The sequence below is a fragment of the Bombus terrestris genome, chromosome 11 (assembly GCF_910591885.1).
Source record: "Bombus terrestris chromosome 11, iyBomTerr1.2, whole genome shotgun sequence".
Taxonomy (NCBI): domain Eukaryota; kingdom Metazoa; phylum Arthropoda; class Insecta; order Hymenoptera; family Apidae; genus Bombus; species Bombus terrestris.
This window is the reverse complement of record NC_063279.1, coordinates 2,063,905-2,085,124: the sequence shown is the minus strand read 5'-3', so window position 1 is coordinate 2,085,124 and position 21,220 is coordinate 2,063,905. Positions and strand designations below refer to the sequence as shown.

Genomic DNA, 21,220 nt, shown 5'->3' with positions numbered 1-21,220 from the left:
GGTTGCGAGCACGCGCTCGCACCAGTAGAATAACGTTACTCCTAAAACGCCCGAGTCTAACGTAGTACCGTAGTAAGAGTAATGCGCGCGCGCTAGACAACCAGCCAGCCACCTTTCGTTCGAGCATAAAGCGACTCGTACACCATCTTTGTCCGATTTTCATGAGGAAGTGTTATCAAAACGAAGTCATCGCGTGTAATATAGTTATTTTTCACCGGGAAAGAACCTATATTTTCGCTGTATATTATATTTTCGTGTATCGCATTTTTCAGTGCGCGCGTAACGCGTGCAAATACTTGATTTTTCTGTCATTTTTTTCTTTCTTCTATCTCCTCCGCATACCCCTTCTTTGCTTCGTATCCCACCCCTTCTGGTCTCTCCCTTTCTCTCTCTTTCTCTCTTTCTCCCTACAACTACTCCCTTGTCCCACCCTCGTCCTTCATTCTTTCGGGTTCTCTGCGCGTTACGGTGTGAACATACTTGAGAGATCGCGCGACAAGGCGGTAATCGGTGGTGCAATCGTGAATCTCACAAAACGAATCGTGTCGACAGCGCATCGAACAATGTCTAATTTATTCGTGAAAAGAAAAATATACGTTCACTTGGAAAGGATACGATAATAAAGAAGAACACCGACTTACTGTCTGGGGGGTGATTTGACGTAGGATCGTTTTTTTCGTTTCTCTCTTGGTTGGTTAGTCGTTCGGTCCTTCGGGCGATCGGTCGATCGGGTGTTCATACGCGCGTACGTCGAAGACGCTTTTATTTTTGAGATGATTCGATCGTTAGAGAGGTTCGTAATATGTTCTGAAAAATGTTTACGACGAAAAACTGCGCGTTGGAGGTGAATTACGTGTTGTTGAACTTGCTTTGATTGGCTAGTTTTTACGAACTTTTCCCTATACATCGTCGTCGTTGTCGTCGTCGTTATCGTCGTCGTAGACGTCGTTACCATTCTGGTTGCATTGTGTCGTCACTGTCGTATCGTTATCATCGATAGTGACACTTTCATCGGCGACACATTAAAAAAAAAAAAAAAAAAAAAAAACAATGATTTGATTCGGAATCGAAATATATAAACGAGCAAAGTCCGAGCGAACAATGCCAGACGCACAAATACGTACAAACGTTGGTCGCAATGAAACGTCGAAAACGTGCGTAGTGAAATGAAAGGAGTTTTTTACGTTCGACGGCTATACGATTAGCGTAGTTTCGATCGTCAGGTGCGAAGAGTACGTTTAAAGAAGAAGATGAAAGAAGGCGAAGAATCATACATAGAAGCTTCTACGTACTAGCGTATATAAGCGTTACAAAGTTGTGTTTTCTATTAAATGTATGTAGATGTATATGGATAAACAAGATTCCGTCGAAACGGTAAATTTACGCACGTAACGCTGACTCGCGTGTTCCGGCCGATCGATCGCTACTACGAGGGAGCGGTAAGACTAATTCTTTTCGAGAGGTTACTTCGAATTAACGTATGCGTTTTTTTTTAAAAGATTGGTTCGTTCGTTCCATCGTTTATTCGTATTCGGCTGCTCATCGATAGCATCGAAATAATGTTTCTGTCCGTGGAAAAATTTGTGCACTGTGGAGTGTTGTTACTGTTATGGATCAAATCAAGTTATCAGCAAGAAGAGGATATACCTCATAACGAGTAAGGATCTATAGCTTCTTTTTCTATCGTATATCGTTTCAGTTTACACGTGTATTTAGCAAGTAAATGGGAAATGATAAAACAATGACTCAATTTAGAAGGGATTAATGGGATTAACAAAGCAAGGCGAATATAGAATATTATAAATGGAAGGGCGTGGATGTTTTAAGAAAGGAGTATATCCACATGCGATGTTAAACGTATCAAAACGTATCATGGTAATCGTTTCGACTCTGACACAAGTTAAAAATTAAAGACAATCGAAATTATAATTGTATTCTACTGCTCTTTTTATGTGAAAAATATTTATATTCTTGTCTACTGTGGTAAAGGGGAGAGGGATAAAGGAGACACGAAAGATGCCGAAACCTAATACGTCGCAGCGCGCAATAGTACAAATATGTATTTCCTTATATATATCTGACTGCATTAAAAGACAGACAGCATAGTACTTTCAATGATTCTCGAAGGAAAGCAACGAAAATTGGAAAGAACGCAGGCGCGTGTAGAGTTACGCGTACACAGTCGATTAACGAGGATCAGAATCGGCGTGTATGCGTACGACCTACGTGCGTGCGCACGTGAGCATGTACGTAAGTACGTACATACATACAAATGCATCAATGGTGCTCATTTACACGCAAAGCTATACGATGTATGTATATGTGGAAGCTGGCGAGCAGAACAATCGTCGATTTCGGTTCAAACCGAACCGTTAAGTAGCGTGTAACTTCATTGTTATACGACATTTTCCCCAAATTAAGGCGCAATTAACAATCGATATAACGATATTCGTCTCGATATCTTCCTTACTCGTTTAGTGACATATTTACGATTTGTTATCTCGATATCGAATTTCATAATTTGAACGGTCAAATTCACTTCTCCGATATCAACCGTTTCTGATCTTTTGTTTTTTGCCTGTTCTTCGCCGTTAGTTCGCAAATCAGCGAACAAACGAAAGAAAAAATCGAGAAAGAAATAAAAGAACTCGATAATACCGTGAACTAATGTACTTTAACGATTCGAATATTTACAGAATCCAGATCAAAATACACGAAACGTGTTTCGCTACAGATTCCAGTTCATTTAACGTTATCTTTGTCGTATTGCAGAGTAAAAAACTGGGCCTTAAAATTTGGCGTTGATTTATGGGAATTTGGCAAACAAGTTACGAAAATGAGCGAAATACAAAGGGTAAGCAACCGATCATTCTTTTTTAATTTTTGAGTAGCAGGCCTAGAAGAGTAGAAAGTTTTGAAATAGCGAAGTGACACGAATTTCATTCGGATAAAGGTTAACTATGCAATTGCCGTGATATATCTGAACGTAATTTATAGGCGATAGTATTTTCATACGTCAGATTAAAAGGTATAATTCGTAAGGGTAGTACGATACACGTGGAAAACTTAGCCTGTCGCACTTTCGTTTCAGAAATATCACGATATGGAAGCACAAGTTGAGAAAAAGGATGGACTGGTCGTTGTCCGAGACATAGCCACGGAAGTAAAAAACATGTTGGACTTTAAAATGAACGCCGTTATGGTAAGGATGATTGTATTACAAAAAACGAAAAGACCATTGTATATCGTTAACGAACATTTACAGAGGTTGGTAGAGAGTGCCGAACAGGCAGCTGTGTCGGCACCGAGAGACGGGAACGTAGTACCGAAATATTATCCTTCTCAGCGTTTCGACGTTGCTTCAGACGGAAAAATGTCGGGAACGGGACAAGAACCCTTGCTCTCGACTAATCGACACTTCGATCACTTAGCTGTGAACATTACTTTTTCGGCCGTTTTATTACCCGCTGGAGTAAAAGAAATTGGTAGGTATACTTGAAAACCGCAGGATCATGGCTCTGATAGGAAGGCGACTAATTAAACGCGAAAACTAAATGATCCAATTAGATGATATTCTTACGCTATTACCTCTTCTCTGCAGATCGCGAAGTAGCCGCTGGTATCCAATGGAGTCAATATTTGGATTTGTTGTTTGTTAATAATTATGAGAGCGATTCTTCGCTTTCCTGGCAATATTACGGAGCGACTTCGGGATTCTTAAGACGTTTTCCTGGTACGGTTCTTCCCACACGCATTATCGATTTCTTCTTATAATTTGTTTCGTCTCACCGAGACTTCTCTCCTCTGTAACGATCATCGTTTACTTGTTCCAGCAATTTCTTGGCCGCCCATCGAAGAACGAAGTTTCAGCACTGGTAAAAGCGCGAATCGAGTGGTTCGAGACGTGTACGATTTCCGAATTTCTAACTGGTTCGTCGGAGCCGCGAATAGTCCGAAAGACCTGGCGATATTGGTCGATATCGACTGCTACGCCTCAGAGAGGAATAAGCGTTTGGCCGTAACTACTATTAAAACTATACTCGACACCTTGGGTCCCAACGATTACGTTAACGTTTATCGTTACGGAGACACCGCGGAAGAGATCGTACAATGCTTCAAAGACAGTTTGGTTCAAGCGTCACCTGAAAATATCCAAGAATTGAAAATAGCAACGAATTCCATGAAGCACGAGGAAATGCCAAAAAATATATCAGCTGCTCTTGGGACCGCGTTTGAGATTCTTCATAAATACAACAAAACAGTACAAGGGAGTCAGTGCAATCAAGCGATCATGTTAATTACTACGGATAACGCTGGCCTACCTACAGATGTGATAAAACGATACAATTCGCCTCACATGCCTGTCCGTATTTTTACGTATCTAATTGGTGGTGACAAAAGTCCGGAATTACACAACGTAGCATGCTCGAACAAAGGTACGTATTCGCTGTTCTTTTCCTCTTGTTTGCCTCTTTTTATTTCCCATTTTTCTTTTTTAAGTTTTATCGATTATGCTCGATACTACAGTAGCATCGAATAAAACTCAATTCCTATGAACTTGTCGGAACGCGAATAGATTACGTACCTGATTGAAGTTCGTACGATAGGATTCCACTGATTCTCCTCGCTACATCTATAATTTTTCGTCCATATAGCGAAACTTAGCGTTAAAACAATTGGATTCAACTAGTAAGAATTCATTTAATTGGGCATTGACTAAAATTTGGTTCGAATAAATGCAGTTCGTACAAACGTAATTCCATCGTATTTATCAAGTTCATTCGGTAAATCATAGTTGTTTATTGTATTATGCCTTTACGTAATTATAGCATGTGTTATTCGTATCTCCATATTTTCTATTATACAGGATTCTACGCGAGGATCACTGAACTGGAAGACATTAGAAGTAAAGTTTTCGAATATATAAAAGTGCTCGCACGACCTATGGTGCTCTACCAGCACGAGCACCCTATTCATTGGAGTCCAGCTTACGTTGGCGGAAAGGTGAGCAAATTGAAAACCCTCGGCTTTTACTTTATATCTGTCTTATATCCAAACGTGATCTGCTGTACGCGGAGTTGTCTTCTCCTGTGTTTCTGTTTCAGAGCGGTAGATATGGTAAAGAACACATTGGCCAGTTAATGATGTCAGTCACCGCGCCTATTTTAGATCGTCGGAATTATACGGTAATATGTTTTCATCAAAATCTAGAATCTTGTCACTGTTTGTAACGGTAATTTCATTTATCTAGTTTGAAATATATTAAAGTTTATCATAAGCTTATCATAAACATATATATATATATTCTTTTCTTTTCCTCCCTTGTATATCATTATGTATCATTATGTATTATTATGTATCTGTTGCAGATGAAAACTGCTAACTTATTGGGTATCGTTGGCACGGATGTACCTATAGAAGAGATACAGAAGTTGGTTTCACCTTATAAGGTAGATAAAATCGGTTATGCGAATATGTAACGTTCGCGCTCAATGGAAAGCAGATTATTCAGATTAATCGCAGATTATTTTTCGAATTTGTAGTTGGGTGTCAACGCATATTCTTTTATCGTCGACAATAACGGCCGCGTTTTGTATCATCCGGATTTACGACCATTGGTGAGCAATGATATCGTGGAATGCTTTATAGAGGAAATTAATCTAATTGCTGTTGACTCATAGCCTTAATGTTCACTGACATCGCATTATTTGTTTTTATTTACGCAGCCAGGAAACGTAGACGTAAGCAAATCAAATACACAGATCGTAGCATAGTAGAAAAATTAACGTTTGCCAGTTGCAAAATTTCCGTTGCTCTCGTTTCGTTGCAGTACGAGGAAACGTTAAAACCCACGTATATCAACGTAGATTTGTCGGAAGTCGAACTTGCCGAGTACGATGGACCGTTGCACCCGTTGAACAATTCCCTTCTGCTCGATGTAAGTATCCCTAATAACTACCTAATAATAATATTATCGACCTTCTCTTTCTTTATTCTGGTATGTCGTTATACAGTTGAGGCATGACATGATTGATCAAAAAGAAGGGGAAACTAGCTTCGCCATCAAAATTCATTACGACAATATGGTGAGTGAAAGAATGATGTTGAAAACGCTACATGCTGCTTCTTACACGTCTGTCAACGCTCGAATCGACTTTTTACGCGTCTATTTTGCCATACGTCGAATAAACATTCTGATTTTGAAAATATACATATACCGACAGGTACGGTAAGAGGCAGTAGCTACGTCCACTCATGTACGTGCATATCTAAACTTGAGCCTTATCTTCGTACATGTAGAAGGTCTCCTATCGTTGCGTTATTTAACATAGGCATTTTGTTATTTTTCCGGTACGCGCATGCATATACATACAGAGACGAGTTACCATTAGACGTCACAATTATTTTTATACACCGATAGAAGGAACTCCGTTTTCATTGGGGCTGGCATTGCCCGAAAATTATGGTATGTTTCAATTGAAGGCCGAACAAGAGATCAAACGTGCGATAATAAACGGTAAGCGAATTGGCAGCAATATGTGTTCGATAAAGAACGAAGTAATAAATAAAATAAAGTAATTTCTATAATTTGGTACGTCTCACGTTTTCAGTAACCGACTATTTCAAGGGGAACAATTGGAAGGTGCATCCTGATTGGGTATACTGTGAATATAGTTCGGCTTCCGATAAGTGGTTTCCCACCCCCGAAGAACGCGTTCTCCATTTTTTGGCACGAACGCAAAGCCCGGGGTGGAAATGGATGTCCTTGAGACCAAGGAGTCCGAGCTCGCATCATAAACAAGCGAGCAAGCCCGACAAAGATGCTTATTATTGTAAGTTGTAGCAACGAATAAATGGTTCGCCACCTTTTACCTACCATCGGTTTTACTCCGTAGGTGATAAAACATTAGTGCAGTCCCTCGTGTTGGATGCGCTGGTCACCGACGGTTTCGACAAAAGAGGTGCGATGCACAAAGAGGAAAATCAAAGGTAAGTGGGTTGCGTGAGTGGAACTCGCGGATGCATGTCCTCTATGCGCGGACACTTATAGTGGAAATATCGACAACGCACTGCAATGCACAAGCAAGCACGCGTTTTTTTTTCACGCACCGATTATCGAATAACGTATCTTATTTGATATCGTAAAACCGCTGCCTACTATACTTTCTCCCCCTCTCGCCGTTGACTCGCATAGTCGTGTTGCGAACGAGATGCATCGTTGAACGATAATGAAAAGGGACTGCGTTGTTGAGAACACTGTTCAAGGTACGAGGGACCTCTTTTTGCGACGAAAAGGGGATGGCAAGGAAACGAGAGCCGGATTAAGGAGGTGTTTCATCCGTAGAAACGAAAAGGAAAAGGCAGCGCAACGATGTGAAATCAGAGAGAAAGAGCTGGAAAGCGTGCAAGAAGAGTAAAACAGAAAAACAAAATAACTTTGATCCTTCTTAACCGTTCGACTTGTTATAATTTCTTTCTTACAATCCCTTCGATCGAGTAAGATTAGAAAAGTATCTGTGTATTTATGTACATATTCAACATTATATATGTATACTATAGTAGCGTTGTTCGTTCAAACGCGACACGTACTATGCGCAACGGCTAATCTTTTTCATTTACAATGCTACCTTTTATCGCATATTTTTATTACATTTTATATTGTGTGTCTCCACCGCTAGCCCTATTGCCATACTGATGGCTCTACTGCACAGGTAATCCATTATGCACAATTATTTGTATAAGCGCACTCGTCGATATATTGCACGGTGATCTTTTCCTAAATGTCGTATTAATCGTTCGTTTTACGATACCTGCGAAAACATTCCTGACGATCCGATATCCCTTTCGTCGTTATATTTTCGTATCTCTCTTGACTTTGTCTTAACGATTAATCAAATCGTATGAATCGTACGAAGTTCCTCGTTCCTCAACAACTGTAAAAGTACGGCATCGAGATTTACTTCTTTTCAAGAACATACGAAATCGCGAAGTTGTATCGTGCACATTCCATGTTCTAATCAACATTAACGGAAATCAGAGAACGAATAGGTTTGATCGTACTTGAACTTTATTCTGCAAAGTACGTATTCTATGTATCGATTTTGCTACGCGGTAATTATTCATATTCGTTATCGAATATGAAAACAACGATGTTTTGTGCTCTCTTATACTTTTATTGCGCCGTCTCTTACTTATTTTATTACCTTCCATATAACTATCTTCGTGTTTGCAGTCAAGGAAAAGGCACATTTGGTGTAACAAGGAGTTTCATCGCAACGAAAAGCGGCCTATTTCGTTGGCACGAGCATCAACAAACCGAAGAAATCACGAACGAACCGTAAATGTCAAACATTCATTGTTATTTAATTCCGTTTTCTAAATCTCATACGAATCTCGTACGTGTTTCTCTTTGCAACAAGAACATCAACATATTAGAGTCTCAACGCGGTAGAAATTTCTTCGGGTCGACTTTACGACAAAACGTTTGGTAATCGTGACGAAAATTTTGTTGTTTATTTAGCCCGTTTGCTGACGAGTACGCAAGAGCTATAGATTCTTCATGGTATAAACGCGCCGTCGACCAACACTATATAGAACCGGAAAGTTTCGTTTTCAGCGTGCCTTTTGACGCCGGTAAGTAGTACTCGCGCTCTTGCAGCTTTCCACTTTCCACGGATCAAATAATACGCGTATAGTTGACCATTCGCGATCGACGTATTTTCTTCGCGGCACTGACACACAGCGAACTGTTGTAGTCGCAGCAATCGACGTATCAAGTTTGAAGAGAAAATTTTTAATACCGCCACTGTGGCCACGTTCGATCGCAAATGGTCAACGCTTGAACATTATCCTATACCGATTTTTCTTTCTCTCTTTCGTTCCTTAACATCGTTCGTATAGCAAATTTAACGAAATTGAAAATTAGCCGACAGCCCCAATCCACTGGTCACGGCCACTCACGCGGTTTTCATCGGGACGGGACATAGAGCACCAGCAGCGGTCGTAGGTTTACAGTTTCAACATTCTTCACTGGCCTCTCGCTTCGTCAACATTACCTCGACGGTAAATTTGTACGAAATATCAGTTACTCGCTCTTTTTGCTTTCCTTCCTGGAGTACGAATCGAACCGAAGACCGAAGGCAAATCGCACGAATCACGTCCGTTTTCGCAACTCGTTTAATAACAATTTTCTTTTACTTTTCAGTGCAGTGGTACGAGCTGCAAGAAGAACTGCGCTTCCGAAGCATTAGACTGCTACATCTTGGACAATAACGGTTTCATTATAATCAGCGAACGACACGAGCATACCGGGAAATTCTTCGGCGAAATCGACGGTACTATAATGGATTCTCTGGTTCAGGACAGGATTTATAGGTAAAAATCTTGAAGCACGGTGTTACTTTGAAATGGAAGAAAGCGTTGGAGAAAGGAGAAGAACTGTACGCCTTTAGGCTCGTAGGTTTTCATCCTCGAGTTAATTTCGTTCGTCGATTTCAGGAAAGTAACGGTGACCGATTACCAGGGCACTTGTAGTCCGCAAGAATCTCATCAATCGGCCGCACCGAGGACTTTCTCCGGATCCATCACGACGTCGATCGCGATACTGGGAAATTTTCTATGGAGCATGGCGTTCGGCTTTAATTTTCAAAATTTATGGCAAGTTGCTTTCGCGTTCGCTGGCGAATCCGCGAAGGCACTCGATGGTAAGACATATTCGCTCGAAAGAACGCTATGCCGAGAGAGAAAAGAGGCGAATTTCCTAGTTCTCGAACGTGAATACACTTTCAGAAGACTCGATGGGAGAAGTTCACGAGTTCGATCCGTTCGTGATAAGTAGAGACTCGATGGACGAAACAACGGAGGGAAACGAAGAAGCGTTCCCAAGGCTTCCGGCAGTTGCCGCCGCAACCCCTGTTTCTCCTGGAACAACGCGAGCTACGTCTGCCCATTATCCACAGAGAAATTTGAGATCTTGCGAGAAGAAGACGGATCTTTATATTCTACAACCGGAGAGACTGAATACCAGCGGTCAAAGTAATCCGTTGAAAGGAAAGTTAACCAACTGTCATGACACCGGTTGCGAAAGGTAGGTGTATAAGTATATTTCTCGCTCGGAAACCACTCGCAGATAAGAGGTAATTTGCGATCGAGGATATTATTCCGAATGGCACCGACTATCGATCGGACGATATTTGGTAGGAATCGTTGGGCGAGATAGTAGATCCGAGATATAAAATCTCAAAACGAAGATCTTATATCTCAGATTTACGGTCTCGTCTCTTTGATATCCAGGAAATTTCGGGAGTACAACCTCAATTGACAGTAGGTAGACTTATCGTCGCTTTGTCGCACCATTCAAAGACGTATATGTATGTTTGCAGGCCGTTCAGCGTACAAAAGATTCGCCATACGAATTTGATTCTACTGGTGGTAGACACGTTGTGTCCATGCGGCAGTAAACAATTGAGCATCGAGCCCATAGAGGCTCTGACGGAGCCTGGTGCTTGTATCGCGAGAAGAGAACGTTTGTATCGTCGTAGGCCTCCGAAATGTATAAACTACCATCCGGAAGAGATGGAGATCAAATTTTGTGGTAGCGCGAGTCGTCCTTGTCATTTCTTTTCCACGTTGGTTATCGCGATTGTTTCGAGCACACTCGCGACGCGATTCGCGTGACTTTGTTCGAATTGATCTTACACATACACACGCACGCACATCTACACGTACACACACGGACAGATAGACAGAGAGCGGACAGACGGACAGAGACACACAGATACTCGTGAATTAACGTTTTTGAAATGAATTTAGCGTTGCCGTTTCTATGAAACAGTTATGAAAATGGTATACTAGTTTATCGGTTTAATACCTATATAATTGATAAATACGTGCATACGAGTGAGCGAACGAGTGCATGCGTATGCGCGTTCATACACGCGAGTCGGTGGGTGCGCGCATACGAGCTTCGTGCGTGAGCGCGTGAGAGAACGAGATATGAGTGTGCGCGGATAAACTACATATATGTATATACGTGTATGTTGCGTGTGTGCTTATGCATGTGCGCGCGCGTGTGTATATACGTGTTTACATACATACACGCATGCGTGCATGCATACATGCACACATACATACGCAAGATACGTATACGTACGAAAGTTAATTTACACGCATTCACGTACGTGCATATGCACTCTATGTGTACGTAACAATCACATACATACACATGCTCACGCCTTTGAGGCATGCGTGCGCACGCGCACAGAGACATGTACATATCCAAATACATAATATTAATGTTGATCTATGATTACATATCCCATTATAAATTCTGTTGCGAAGAAATTTGTGAATATTTCCTAATCGTAATATTTCGTAATCGTATTACGTCGAATCTAAGTCGTAATATATAAAACAAATCGATAAGAATCACATGTACTCGCGATGCGTGTTCGAACAGAGTGGCAACGACAATATGTGTAAACATCTAAGATCTCGTAATACATACATCCGATTACAGTCGCGGCAAGAAGCACGATCGTTTTTTATCGTTTGGACGAGCCTGCCGTGCCAAACGAGACGTTCTATTTCTTTATATTTCGATTCGACTAAGACATAGCGTTACCGTTGTTTCCATACCTTCCGAGATCGGTATATGGTATCAGCTGATAATCATTTACACGTAAAGCACACGTGCAACGTGTGCACCACCCACGCAAGTACAAGCGTGGTCGGTTTTATAATTATTAATGCTCCGAGCGCGCGTGTTGTTTCGTTCAAGGTGGTAATAGAAATTTTATCGAAACGTTCCTATTTCACAAACACGCTGTCGTCGTAGGATCGCGGCAGATCGATATCGATGTTCGTCGGAAACACCAAAATTTCCCCTTGAATTCTCAATGTAATTGCCAAAAGCGCGGACCTCGTGTCGTATCGCGTACGTTACATAGCGTTAGACTTTGATATTACGCTTGCACTTACACTAGATCGAGTATCGATCCCTTTTTTCTCTCGTTTCGCCTTTCTTTAAAGTCGCGCGGTTATTAAACGCAACGCCAACAAGTTGTCGCACAACGTTCCGCCATTTCAATTTCAAATTACCGCTTGTAATTCTACGTAAACGCGATAGGCTACGTTCGTCGAGAGTCGAGAAACAAGACGAACACGAATGGAATATTGCGCGAGAAGCTTGGAGCAACGAAGAACCGACTAGGAAGTAAAGTGTCGTAGCACTTTCTTTTTATTAAAAATAAGGCAACATAAAATGTAACATATTTACAAAGAACTATCAATTTCAAATGTACGAAGACATTAAACGATACTTACGTGTTGTCGGTAATTCGACGACAATGTACATCTGGCCAGATACTTGTCTATGTACTTGCGCGATTCCACACTGGCACGAACACGAGAACGGAAAAGAGAATTCGTTCGTGTACCATCGCTGCGTATATTTGTGTACGTAACGTCTCTTTACCGCGCGCAAGTACATACACGCGTATCCGAATAAGATCACGGTGTGTCGCAAAAATTTAACGTACGTGTAATAGCCTAACGAAACGTGAAATGCAAAATAAAAAAAGGGTGAATTAAATCGAATTGAGAGAAAAAGAAAAAAAAAAGATTACAATACTCTGTCATTACGTATCTCGCAGTTTGGTTACCTACGATAATTTAGTACGTTGTTTACAAATATGCGGCTAGAAGTATATCGCGCTTCGTTTGCAGCGGCAACAGCGTGAATTACAGGATGAAGCTATCGAGAGGGGGTTTACAACAGTCTCGCGGAAAAAAGAACAATAAAATTTACGAATGTTTTAGGTAAGAGGTCGTCTTTTGAACAGCACTTCTAGGTGCTGCTATGTCTTCCATTATTTGTATATTGATAATAAAGTCGATTATTAAAACAAACACGCAGTGGTATGCGCCACGTGTGTGCATCATATATAGGTGTATATGTGCCGAACATGTTCTTAGGTACGTGTATGCCTATATGACGAATAGGGTATCGAATACTTAAAATTATGTAACTGAAATACGGCATAATATTATATAATAAAAGTTAAATGCAAGATAAACTCCTGCCTTTCTCTTTTTTCAGGTTAGCAGCTAAGTGATTGCGGATTTTGTCAATAGATGGTATTGATATATCCGCAGCCACTTAGTTGCCAACCCGATACAACCCAAACGGCTACAATCCTTCGACGAAACGAAGCCGAGCGAACTCGATCGAAAGGCTACGATTGGCCGACGATTTCGATAGACGCGATATTGGCCGGAAATCCGAGAGAAATGGATTCCGGAGAGAAGAAAGTTAGTGGAAACGTAACGACGATTCGTAACGCGATACCGTTTAGTCGATGCGACTAGAACTAACAGAATTAAACGAACGAGTCTGAATTTTTTCGTAGCGCCACCGTCGCATCTACGCGATTGGGAACATGGAACAATTACGGATCTATTCGACGGTGACCGTTCTGTTATCGCGACAAACGCGTTTGGTCCACGAACGATCTCGTAGCCACGCACATCCCCTTTGATGGTCGAAGTGGTCGAGGTTTCATGCTGTCGCTGATTCCAATTCGGATTTTTCGTTTTCGTCGCAGCTGTCGACCCTGGACAAAAAGTTGGACCAGCTGGTGTACGTGCCGGCTACCATATCGTCGCGTCGCGATCTCACGAAACTTAGAGGCGCGCGTGTTCTCCGGATATCGTTGTACGTTCGCCAGGCGAATCGGATCAGGATATACGTACGAAGGTGGTTTCGAAAACTATACTAAACGCACGAGTCGTCGTATAATTACGTATTACGAAGTAACAGGATTGGAAAATGTTTGATGTTACGAGGCGGCGCGACGCAGCGTCGCGTTTCAAGCTCGTCGGAAGAACGCTCGTTTACGGCAACGACGCGACTAATTAATCCGCGTCGGGAAAGGAATAGACGAGGAAGACGAAGAAGGAGAAGAAGAAGAAGAAAAGCGTCTGTCGGAGAAAAGAGGATCGCTGCGGTGGAGAAAAATCATCCACGCGGAATCCTGGTCGAACGACCACGGACAGGTTGCTCCTGTTGTCAGTCAAGCTGCGGCGTATTCCGGTTTTCCCTTCGATTAAACCTACCCGGGGAGAATGATGATTTCCGGTGGCGTCTGTTTCTTGCCTTGGGCCGCGGGCGCAGGTTGAAATAGCGGCCGAACGAATAGAGGCGGACCAATAGCGTATTCCGACGGCATTGTGCCGATACCAGTTTCTACGCTCTGCCTGTCGCTCCACGGTGAAGAGAGAAACAGAGCGACAGCGAGACGAAGAAGGAGAAGAGGGACGTAGGGAAGAAAGAGGGAAGCAGGCTTTTTGCCGAACCACGACCGGGTTCATTCATGAACCCGTTCCTCGACGAAACAACGATGAACGAACGACGTACCGGATGCCGACGAACGGCCGGGAATGCGGCTCTAAGGGGTTAATTGCGCGAATTACGTGAATTGTGCGAGCACGTCTCCGCATGGTGCATCTTAATCGGCCGGAATTATCGGCTTGCCGCCGTGTGTCACCGTTTTACCAGGCTGGTAAAAGGAGAACGTCTTACGTAACATCTCGTTCTCGCGACGTTCTTTCCGCTCGATTGATTTCGCTCCGTTTCGTAGGTGGATCGTCAAAGGGAGCAGGTAAAAGTTCACAGGTCTTAATTGAGTCGTTCAGGCAAGGCAGGGAAGAATTCTTGAATCGAGATCTGACGCGAGAAGGAACGGTTTGAAGGGAACTCGTCCTCTAAACACTTTGACTGCTCAGCACGCCACGGAAGTATTTTTATCATTCGAAGCGTATAATGGCGAAATAATAATAAATTGACGATGTAAGACAACGTTTTTCCTCGATGGACCGTTTATCTTATTGGTGATCACGGGTGACCACCGTGGCGGCTTGGTAACAGTTGATAGCGACATATTGTAACAAGGCTTCGTTTATTTCAACAAACCGTTCGCATTCGTTATTTCGTCGTAGGCAAAACGTGCGGAATATATCGTTGAAACGCGTAGAAGATATTAGTAAACAGTATTACGATTATTTTTACGATTTCGACGAAACATTCGGCTGAAATGGTAGAGGTAAAAAGAATTACGTTTGCGATAAACCAACGGTAGTGATAGATCACAACGGAGGAAAATGTGCCGTAGATTTATCGGATCGAACGATAGCGTATTCTACACCGCATAGAAGAACCCTCGAGTGGTATATAAAATTGGCTTTAGAGTTATTGTTAAATGCATCGATTTCAAACGCGACGATACTCTATAAACGAGCAACAAAAACAAAAATCGAGGTATCGGATTTTAGAATGGCACTCGCTATGCACCTTAGACAGTGCCATGCACCGGAGCCGTGAAATATTCTTATTCGACAAAGATCGCGACACGAAACGCGGAAGAAAGAAGGGCAAGCGCATCTGGCAGGAAAATTTTGCAGAGAGTGGTATGAAAAAAATGTTAAACAATTGGGATCAAAAATTGCTAAGAATCTGACCAAAAAGGTGACCACCTATCGTCGAGATTGCATCGATGAGCCACATTTATGTTTCAAGTGTTTTAACACAGTGCACCGTCAGATGCAAGATTTGTTCTCATTTTGTTTTTTATCGATGTTCTAATAAAAACGTTTAATCGTTCAATGGGGCACTTTTCGTTTCAAAGTGTCTTCTATTTATCGGTTATATTCAAAACGCCTTAACTATCAATTTTCCTACAATTTGTACAATTGTAACAAGTTCAAGCGCTCAGGTCAGCAATGACCAACGTGGCAGTCAAATTGTTAACGACGACTTCGGGGAAACGATAGTCGTTTGATTAAAAGCGAATAAAATCGACGACAGCGGCAGAGCATCGTTGTTCGTGACGGACCTTTTACTTCCCTTTCTTCTTTTCTTTTTTAGGATATCTAATACAGTAAAACGTATAACCGCAAATAGCAAAGTGGACGCGATAGCGTCGAAATAGAACGAGCGAAATTAGGATAATATTTTTCACAGTACGCGTAAGCGTAAGAGGAGCCAGGATGTTCGCGTACGAACGTAGACGACTGTACAAACGACTCGATAAATCGGCTAACTAAACTAGCATTTACCAACACCTGGCAAAAGCAACGCCGTAGCCCTGTAACGACAGGTCGATCTCGCGCGAGACGCTTAAAACGCGAAACAGGCGTTTCTCGATCGACGCGACGATAATTCCACGGGTTCGATGGCCAAACGAGTGGAAGCTGGATCGCGTAAATGCGAGCGTTCGATGAAATACGGTTAATTAATTACCGGGTAGGCTACGTCGCGGCGGACAGCACAATGTACGCGTTAAGCGGCACCGGTGTTACTATTTCGCCAATGCCAAATTAAGACCAGTCACCTTGTATGGAGTCGTCGTGCATCGGCAACGAGCCTCTTGGCTCCCTTTAATTAATGCCTACAGGCAGTTGTTTAAAATCGCTTGACTCCGCCCACGCCTCGTGGCGCGCACTCGGCTGCCATTCGGACGAATATAATTGCAGAGAACTCGCTGCGCCGACACCGTATAAAAACCAAGCGTGTCTATGGTGCAGAACGGACACGTACACGGAGTATGAATACGGAGAATGCGTTCGGGATACGCCGCTAACGACTGTAAACTCTGTTCGATTACGGTTGTTCCAGCTGGACGATAAGCGAGGTTTAAAGTTTGCGATCGGACGATGATCGGAGAAAAGCAGATTTAGGATACGGTCGCGGCACCAAAAAGCTCGTTAGTTGGTAAACGAGCAAGTCCGATTTTAGACAAGACGCGATTCCCTTTGAAAATATAAAGCAAAAGTACAGAGCGACGTCTTTCTGTGGCGGCACTCGACCACAAAGCGCGACACCTTCGAAGCGTAAGGCCGACGTGCCTACGGTTCTTTCGCCGAATATTCGGAAGAATGCATACGCAACTGTCGCGGACATCCAATAAACGGATAGCGGGGATTTCTAGGGGCAACGAAGAAAAGAACGCGTTTGCTTTCGAAGCAAAGATTCATTCCGCTCCGAGCTGCGAAGTACGAAAGGTTTAGCGTCACAGCGAGGCAAACACAAGCCGAAATACGTGATTATCAACTCTCGATCGTTAATCGTTAATTGTTGATCGTAAATAACTTATTAAACCTTTTTTACTGAGCGTCAAGAGTATTCTCGCGGGCACCTTCGCCAACAACCACCTCGGTACGTTTACGTAACGCCTGGCCAAAACTAAGACAAAGTCTGCGAATCGACGCTTGCCGATAATTAGGCGAGACGCGCCACGCATCCCTCGGAATCCACGTATCGTAGGTAAAACTCGCCAGTTTTTCCAGAGGCGAGCGTGATTGGAGAGTTGTCCGGTGGTATTCTCAGCGAAATAAAACGAACTTCGCATTGGTAATAAACGTTGGAGTGAACGACAGGGTGGCGAATTCACCTTTAATCGGAAATCTAATGTTTCATTCGTGCCGATAATTTACCTCGCGACCTACGACCTCCCCGCACAGACTCGTACTCGACGGAAATAAAATTTCTTTCGCCACCCTCGGCGAACCTGGCGCAAACGTCGAGCGAACCGACGATTAAACTCCCTTAGAAACTCGTAATTCCAAAGAACGTTAACTCCTACACGCGCGGCAATCTCGTTTCGTTGGAAGAGCGCGTGCGCGCACGCGTTATCCAGCCAAGTCGGCGGAGATATCCCGGCGGCGGGATAGGGGAGCGTGCGAGACAAATTGAAGTTTTTCGCGAACGAACCTGTCCGTGCACCGCGAACCTGTCTTTCTTCGACCGAACCGGCCGCAGCAGCCCGCTCTATCCGATCTTGCTTGCTCGCTTCACGCTTCACGCTCGATGCAATTCCGCGCTCGCAATCTCCTCGGCGTCTGAGCGGCCACCGACTCGCCTTAAATCGCCGATTTACTGGACGCGCGAACTTCTTATCTTTTTGCCCTATAAGGCACTTGCCGACCCGAACGCGAGGAAACGCGAGGAACGAGTACGCGTATCCGGTTCTCTTCTCTTTGTATCTCGTGATCTCAGAATTTCGGAGAACGCGTATCTTTGAAAGTACCACGCGTTCGCGGGAAGAGAAGACGAAGCAAATTCGTCCGTTTCCACGACCGAACCAACGTTCCTGCGATCTTTCCACGATTTATTATCGACGCGTCGATCCAATAACTTTCGCTTCACGGGCTTCCGCTTCATCTTGCCATCTTCTTTTCTACGAGTTTCCTTTTATTCTTCTTATCGATTATTTCCTTCCCGCTGCTTCCGTGCCGTTTTATCGCGCGTTTTCTCGCATCGATTCAGCGAACTCGAGTCTTCGTCTTTGCTACGATCCTCGCGCGTATTTTTACGTTTCAGTTTTGCTCCCGTTTTAACGAACGAAGGGAATTTGTTGTAAAATCGGAACGAGGAGTAGCGATAACACGTTCTCCAGGTTTTGTCCACACGGTGAAGAGATTTTTTAACGTCGAAGAGCTACAGCAGCGCAGCTAAATGAAAATGCGAAGGTCCAGTATTCGTCTAGTTGAATCGTTTTCTCTTTTCTGTTAAGAAGCAAGAAAAATCCGGCTGCGGAGGATCGGCTGGCCGAGAAATAACACGCGTTCGAGTAGCCGGAGGAAGGCAAAGTTACGAAGAGAGAACGGTAGTCGATTATTAAATTTCTGTGCCGGCAGCATCTAACGCGGGACGTTGCTTCCCAGGCCCCCGGTGGTGGCCAAAATTCCTCTTTTTTTCATCGAGTTCCGCGACGAGACCGTATTAGGAAACCTGCAGTCATTGTGCGCGCCACGCTCCGCAACGACGACACGAAGAGGAATGGCGACGACGACGACGACGACGCCTTTTCGCTTCGAGCAGTTGCGCGTCAAATTTTCTCCCTCGTGTTCCTTCGTGAACTAAGCATACGATGTAAGTGGCACGAGAAAGACGATCGTCGCATCCTGTCGCTAGGAAAAATATCTACAAACAAAATTCGCGAACGAATCGCTACGTCTCCTCCGAGACGAAAATATCGTAGAATTATAGCTGAGCTAGGTTCTAAAGCGGCAAAAATTCAATCAAACGGATAATTTCTATACTTTCATCGCTGAGATCGTCGAATCTTTAAATCTCCACGTTCCACTCTGGCATCGACAAAATTAACATTCCGAGTTTCGCACGTCGGTGGCCTCTTACCGAAACGTTTCGCCTCGAATCGCTAGAAAAAATATGTAGAAACAAAATTTGCGAACAAATCGCCACGTTTCTCCTGAGACGAAAATATCGTAGAATAATAGCTGCGCGATGCACGGACTTTAAAGCGACAAAAATTCAATCAAACGGACAATATCTATACTTTCATCGCTGAGATCGTCGAATCTTTAAATCTCCACGTTCCACTCTGGCATCGACAAAATTAACATTCCGAATTTCGCACGTCGATCGTCTTTTAGCGAAACGTTTCGTATCGAGAAAATCGTCTCGACGAACGCGCCGCTGGAAGCGTCCGATCTGAAAGAAAATTCGAATCAAAGCGTAACGACTTTGTCCAACGAGTTCATAAAATTTGCAAATGCGCGAGTTTGAGTCTGTGTACGAAGACGCGCGGTTGGAGCGCCGAAGCGCGTCGCGTCGCGCCGCGCCACACCGCAACCACGTCTCCACATCGACCGACGATAAAAAGTGTTCAAGGTGAGCCGGAGAGACGTATGAATGGGCGTATGCATGAATGGCTGGCTGTACGCATCGAGCTGAGACCAGCCAGTGCGTGCACACTGCACACGCATCCTTGTGCCCTCTCCGCGTGTATACGTCGTGCACGCGTGTACAATACACGTAACACATACTTATCTGTTCAAGCGAGCTGCATCGTGGTCGCGATGTATACGGATCCTCGGCCGATGTATCAATGAATCGTTCAGAGAACGTTTAATTAGCTTTCTCTCGGCAATTATCTTCGACAATCGTAACAAATACTTATACGTATACAAATACGTATTACGGGGTTGGCGACATACTCGGCATCGAATTACCGCGATTACGATACAGTCGCGTCGCCAGGTGAGAAAGTAGCATCATCTTACCCCGTTTGCATCATGGCCCTGCTTAACACGTTGATTGCCATGCGTGTTTTCACTGAAATCTCCGTCAGGCCACGCGAGTTTTCACTGAAATCTCCGTCAGGCCACGCGAGTTTTCACTGAAATTTCCGTCAGGCCACGGGAATTTTCTCTGAAATCTACATCAGGTCACGCGAGTTTTCACTGAAATTTCCGTCAGGCCACGCGAGTTTTCACTGAAATCTACATCAGGCCACGCGAGTTTTCACTGAAATCTCCGTCAGGCCACGCGAGTTTTCTCTGAAATCTCCGTCAGGCCATGCAAGTTTTCTCTGAAATCTCCGTCAGGCCACGCGAGTTTTCACTGAAATTTTCGTCAGGCCACGCGAGTTTTCTCTGGAATTTTCGTCAGGCCACGCGAGTTTTCACTGAAATCTCCGTCAGGCCACGCGAGTTTTCACTGAAATCTCCGTCAGGCCACGGAAGTTTTCTCTGAAATCTACATCAGGCCACGAGAATTTTCACTGAAATCTCCGTCAGGCTACGCGAATTTTCACTGAAATCTCCGTCAGGCCACGCGAGTTTTCACTGAAATTTCCGTCAGGCCACGTGAGTTTTCACTGAAATTTCCGTCAGGCCACGGGAATTTTCTCTGAAATCTACATCAGGTCACGCGAGTTTTCACTGAAATTTCCGTCAGGCCACGCGAGTTTTCTCTGAAATCTCCGTCAGGCCATGCAAGTTTTCACTGAAATCTCCGCCAGGCCACGCGAGTTTTCACTGAAATCTCCATCAGGCCACGCGAGTTTTCACTGAAATCTCCGTCAGGCCATGCGAGTTTTCACTGAAATTTCCCTCGGACTACGCGTGCCGCAGTACCAAGCGTTCTCTTCTAAGTATTTCCACTGATATTTTAGTAATGCGAGTAAATAATTTGTTTAATAAACCATTTTCGTATTACTTTTATAACAATTCGATAGTTTTATTATTTCCTCTAGAATATCTTCTCAAATACCTACGATGATCCTTCGCGAGTAGTCAAATAAGCGTCACCCGAATACGGGTGTCAAGGCAGTCAACGCGTTAAGGGGACAGTTGAAGGCATCAGCGGTCGTTCGTAGGTGCAGTAAATGACATCCGAATTGTTCATGGAGTTTATCGA

General features: G+C 43.6%; 2 protein-coding genes across 7 annotated transcripts in view; one reads left to right on the top strand and one right to left on the bottom strand.

Moving 5' to 3' along the window:
* The window catches only part of LOC100646835, a 94,110-nt gene that overhangs the window by 7,483 nt on the left and 65,407 nt on the right, over window positions 1-21,220 (bottom strand). The gene's annotated exons all lie outside the window — the stretch shown is intronic.
* On the top strand, window positions 22-13,076 carry LOC100647110 (voltage-dependent calcium channel subunit alpha-2/delta-3). Of its 6 annotated transcripts, none has more exons than XM_048410102.1 (25): window positions 22-661; window positions 1,500-1,657; window positions 2,773-2,854; window positions 3,092-3,202; window positions 3,266-3,485; window positions 3,602-3,733; window positions 3,834-4,436; window positions 4,868-5,004; window positions 5,106-5,186; window positions 5,370-5,450; window positions 5,544-5,618; window positions 5,727-5,741; window positions 5,831-5,938; window positions 6,015-6,086; window positions 6,376-6,517; window positions 6,612-6,833; window positions 6,897-6,990; window positions 7,680-7,712; window positions 8,234-8,338; window positions 8,522-8,634; window positions 8,927-9,063; window positions 9,206-9,375; window positions 9,499-9,704; window positions 9,793-10,087; window positions 10,383-13,076. In XM_048410102.1, the coding sequence occupies exons 2-25, from the start codon at window positions 1,560-1,562 to the stop codon at window positions 10,675-10,677; spliced, it is 3,627 nt and encodes a 1,208-aa protein (XP_048266059.1). In that variant the 5' UTR covers window positions 22-661; window positions 1,500-1,559; the 3' UTR covers window positions 10,678-13,076. The 6 variants fall into 6 exon arrangements, with proteins under 6 accessions (XP_048266059.1, XP_048266062.1, XP_012168685.1 ...); XM_012313295.3 differs by having other exon boundaries at window positions 23-661; window positions 9,790-10,087; XM_020865524.2 differs by having other exon boundaries at window positions 23-690; window positions 9,790-10,087.

Coding starts and splice junctions, on each gene's coding strand:
- LOC100647110 (XM_012313295.3), top strand. CDS start 1,560: ATGTTTCTGTCCGTGGAAAAATTTGTGCACTGTGGAGTGTTGTTACTG. Junction 5,005..5,105: donor CAGCTTACGTTGGCGGAAAG/GTGAGCAAATTG, acceptor TTTCTGTTTCAG/AGCGGTAGATATGGTAAAGA. Junction 6,834..6,896: donor CGACAAAGATGCTTATTATT/GTAAGTTGTAGC, acceptor TTTACTCCGTAG/GTGATAAAACATTAGTGCAG.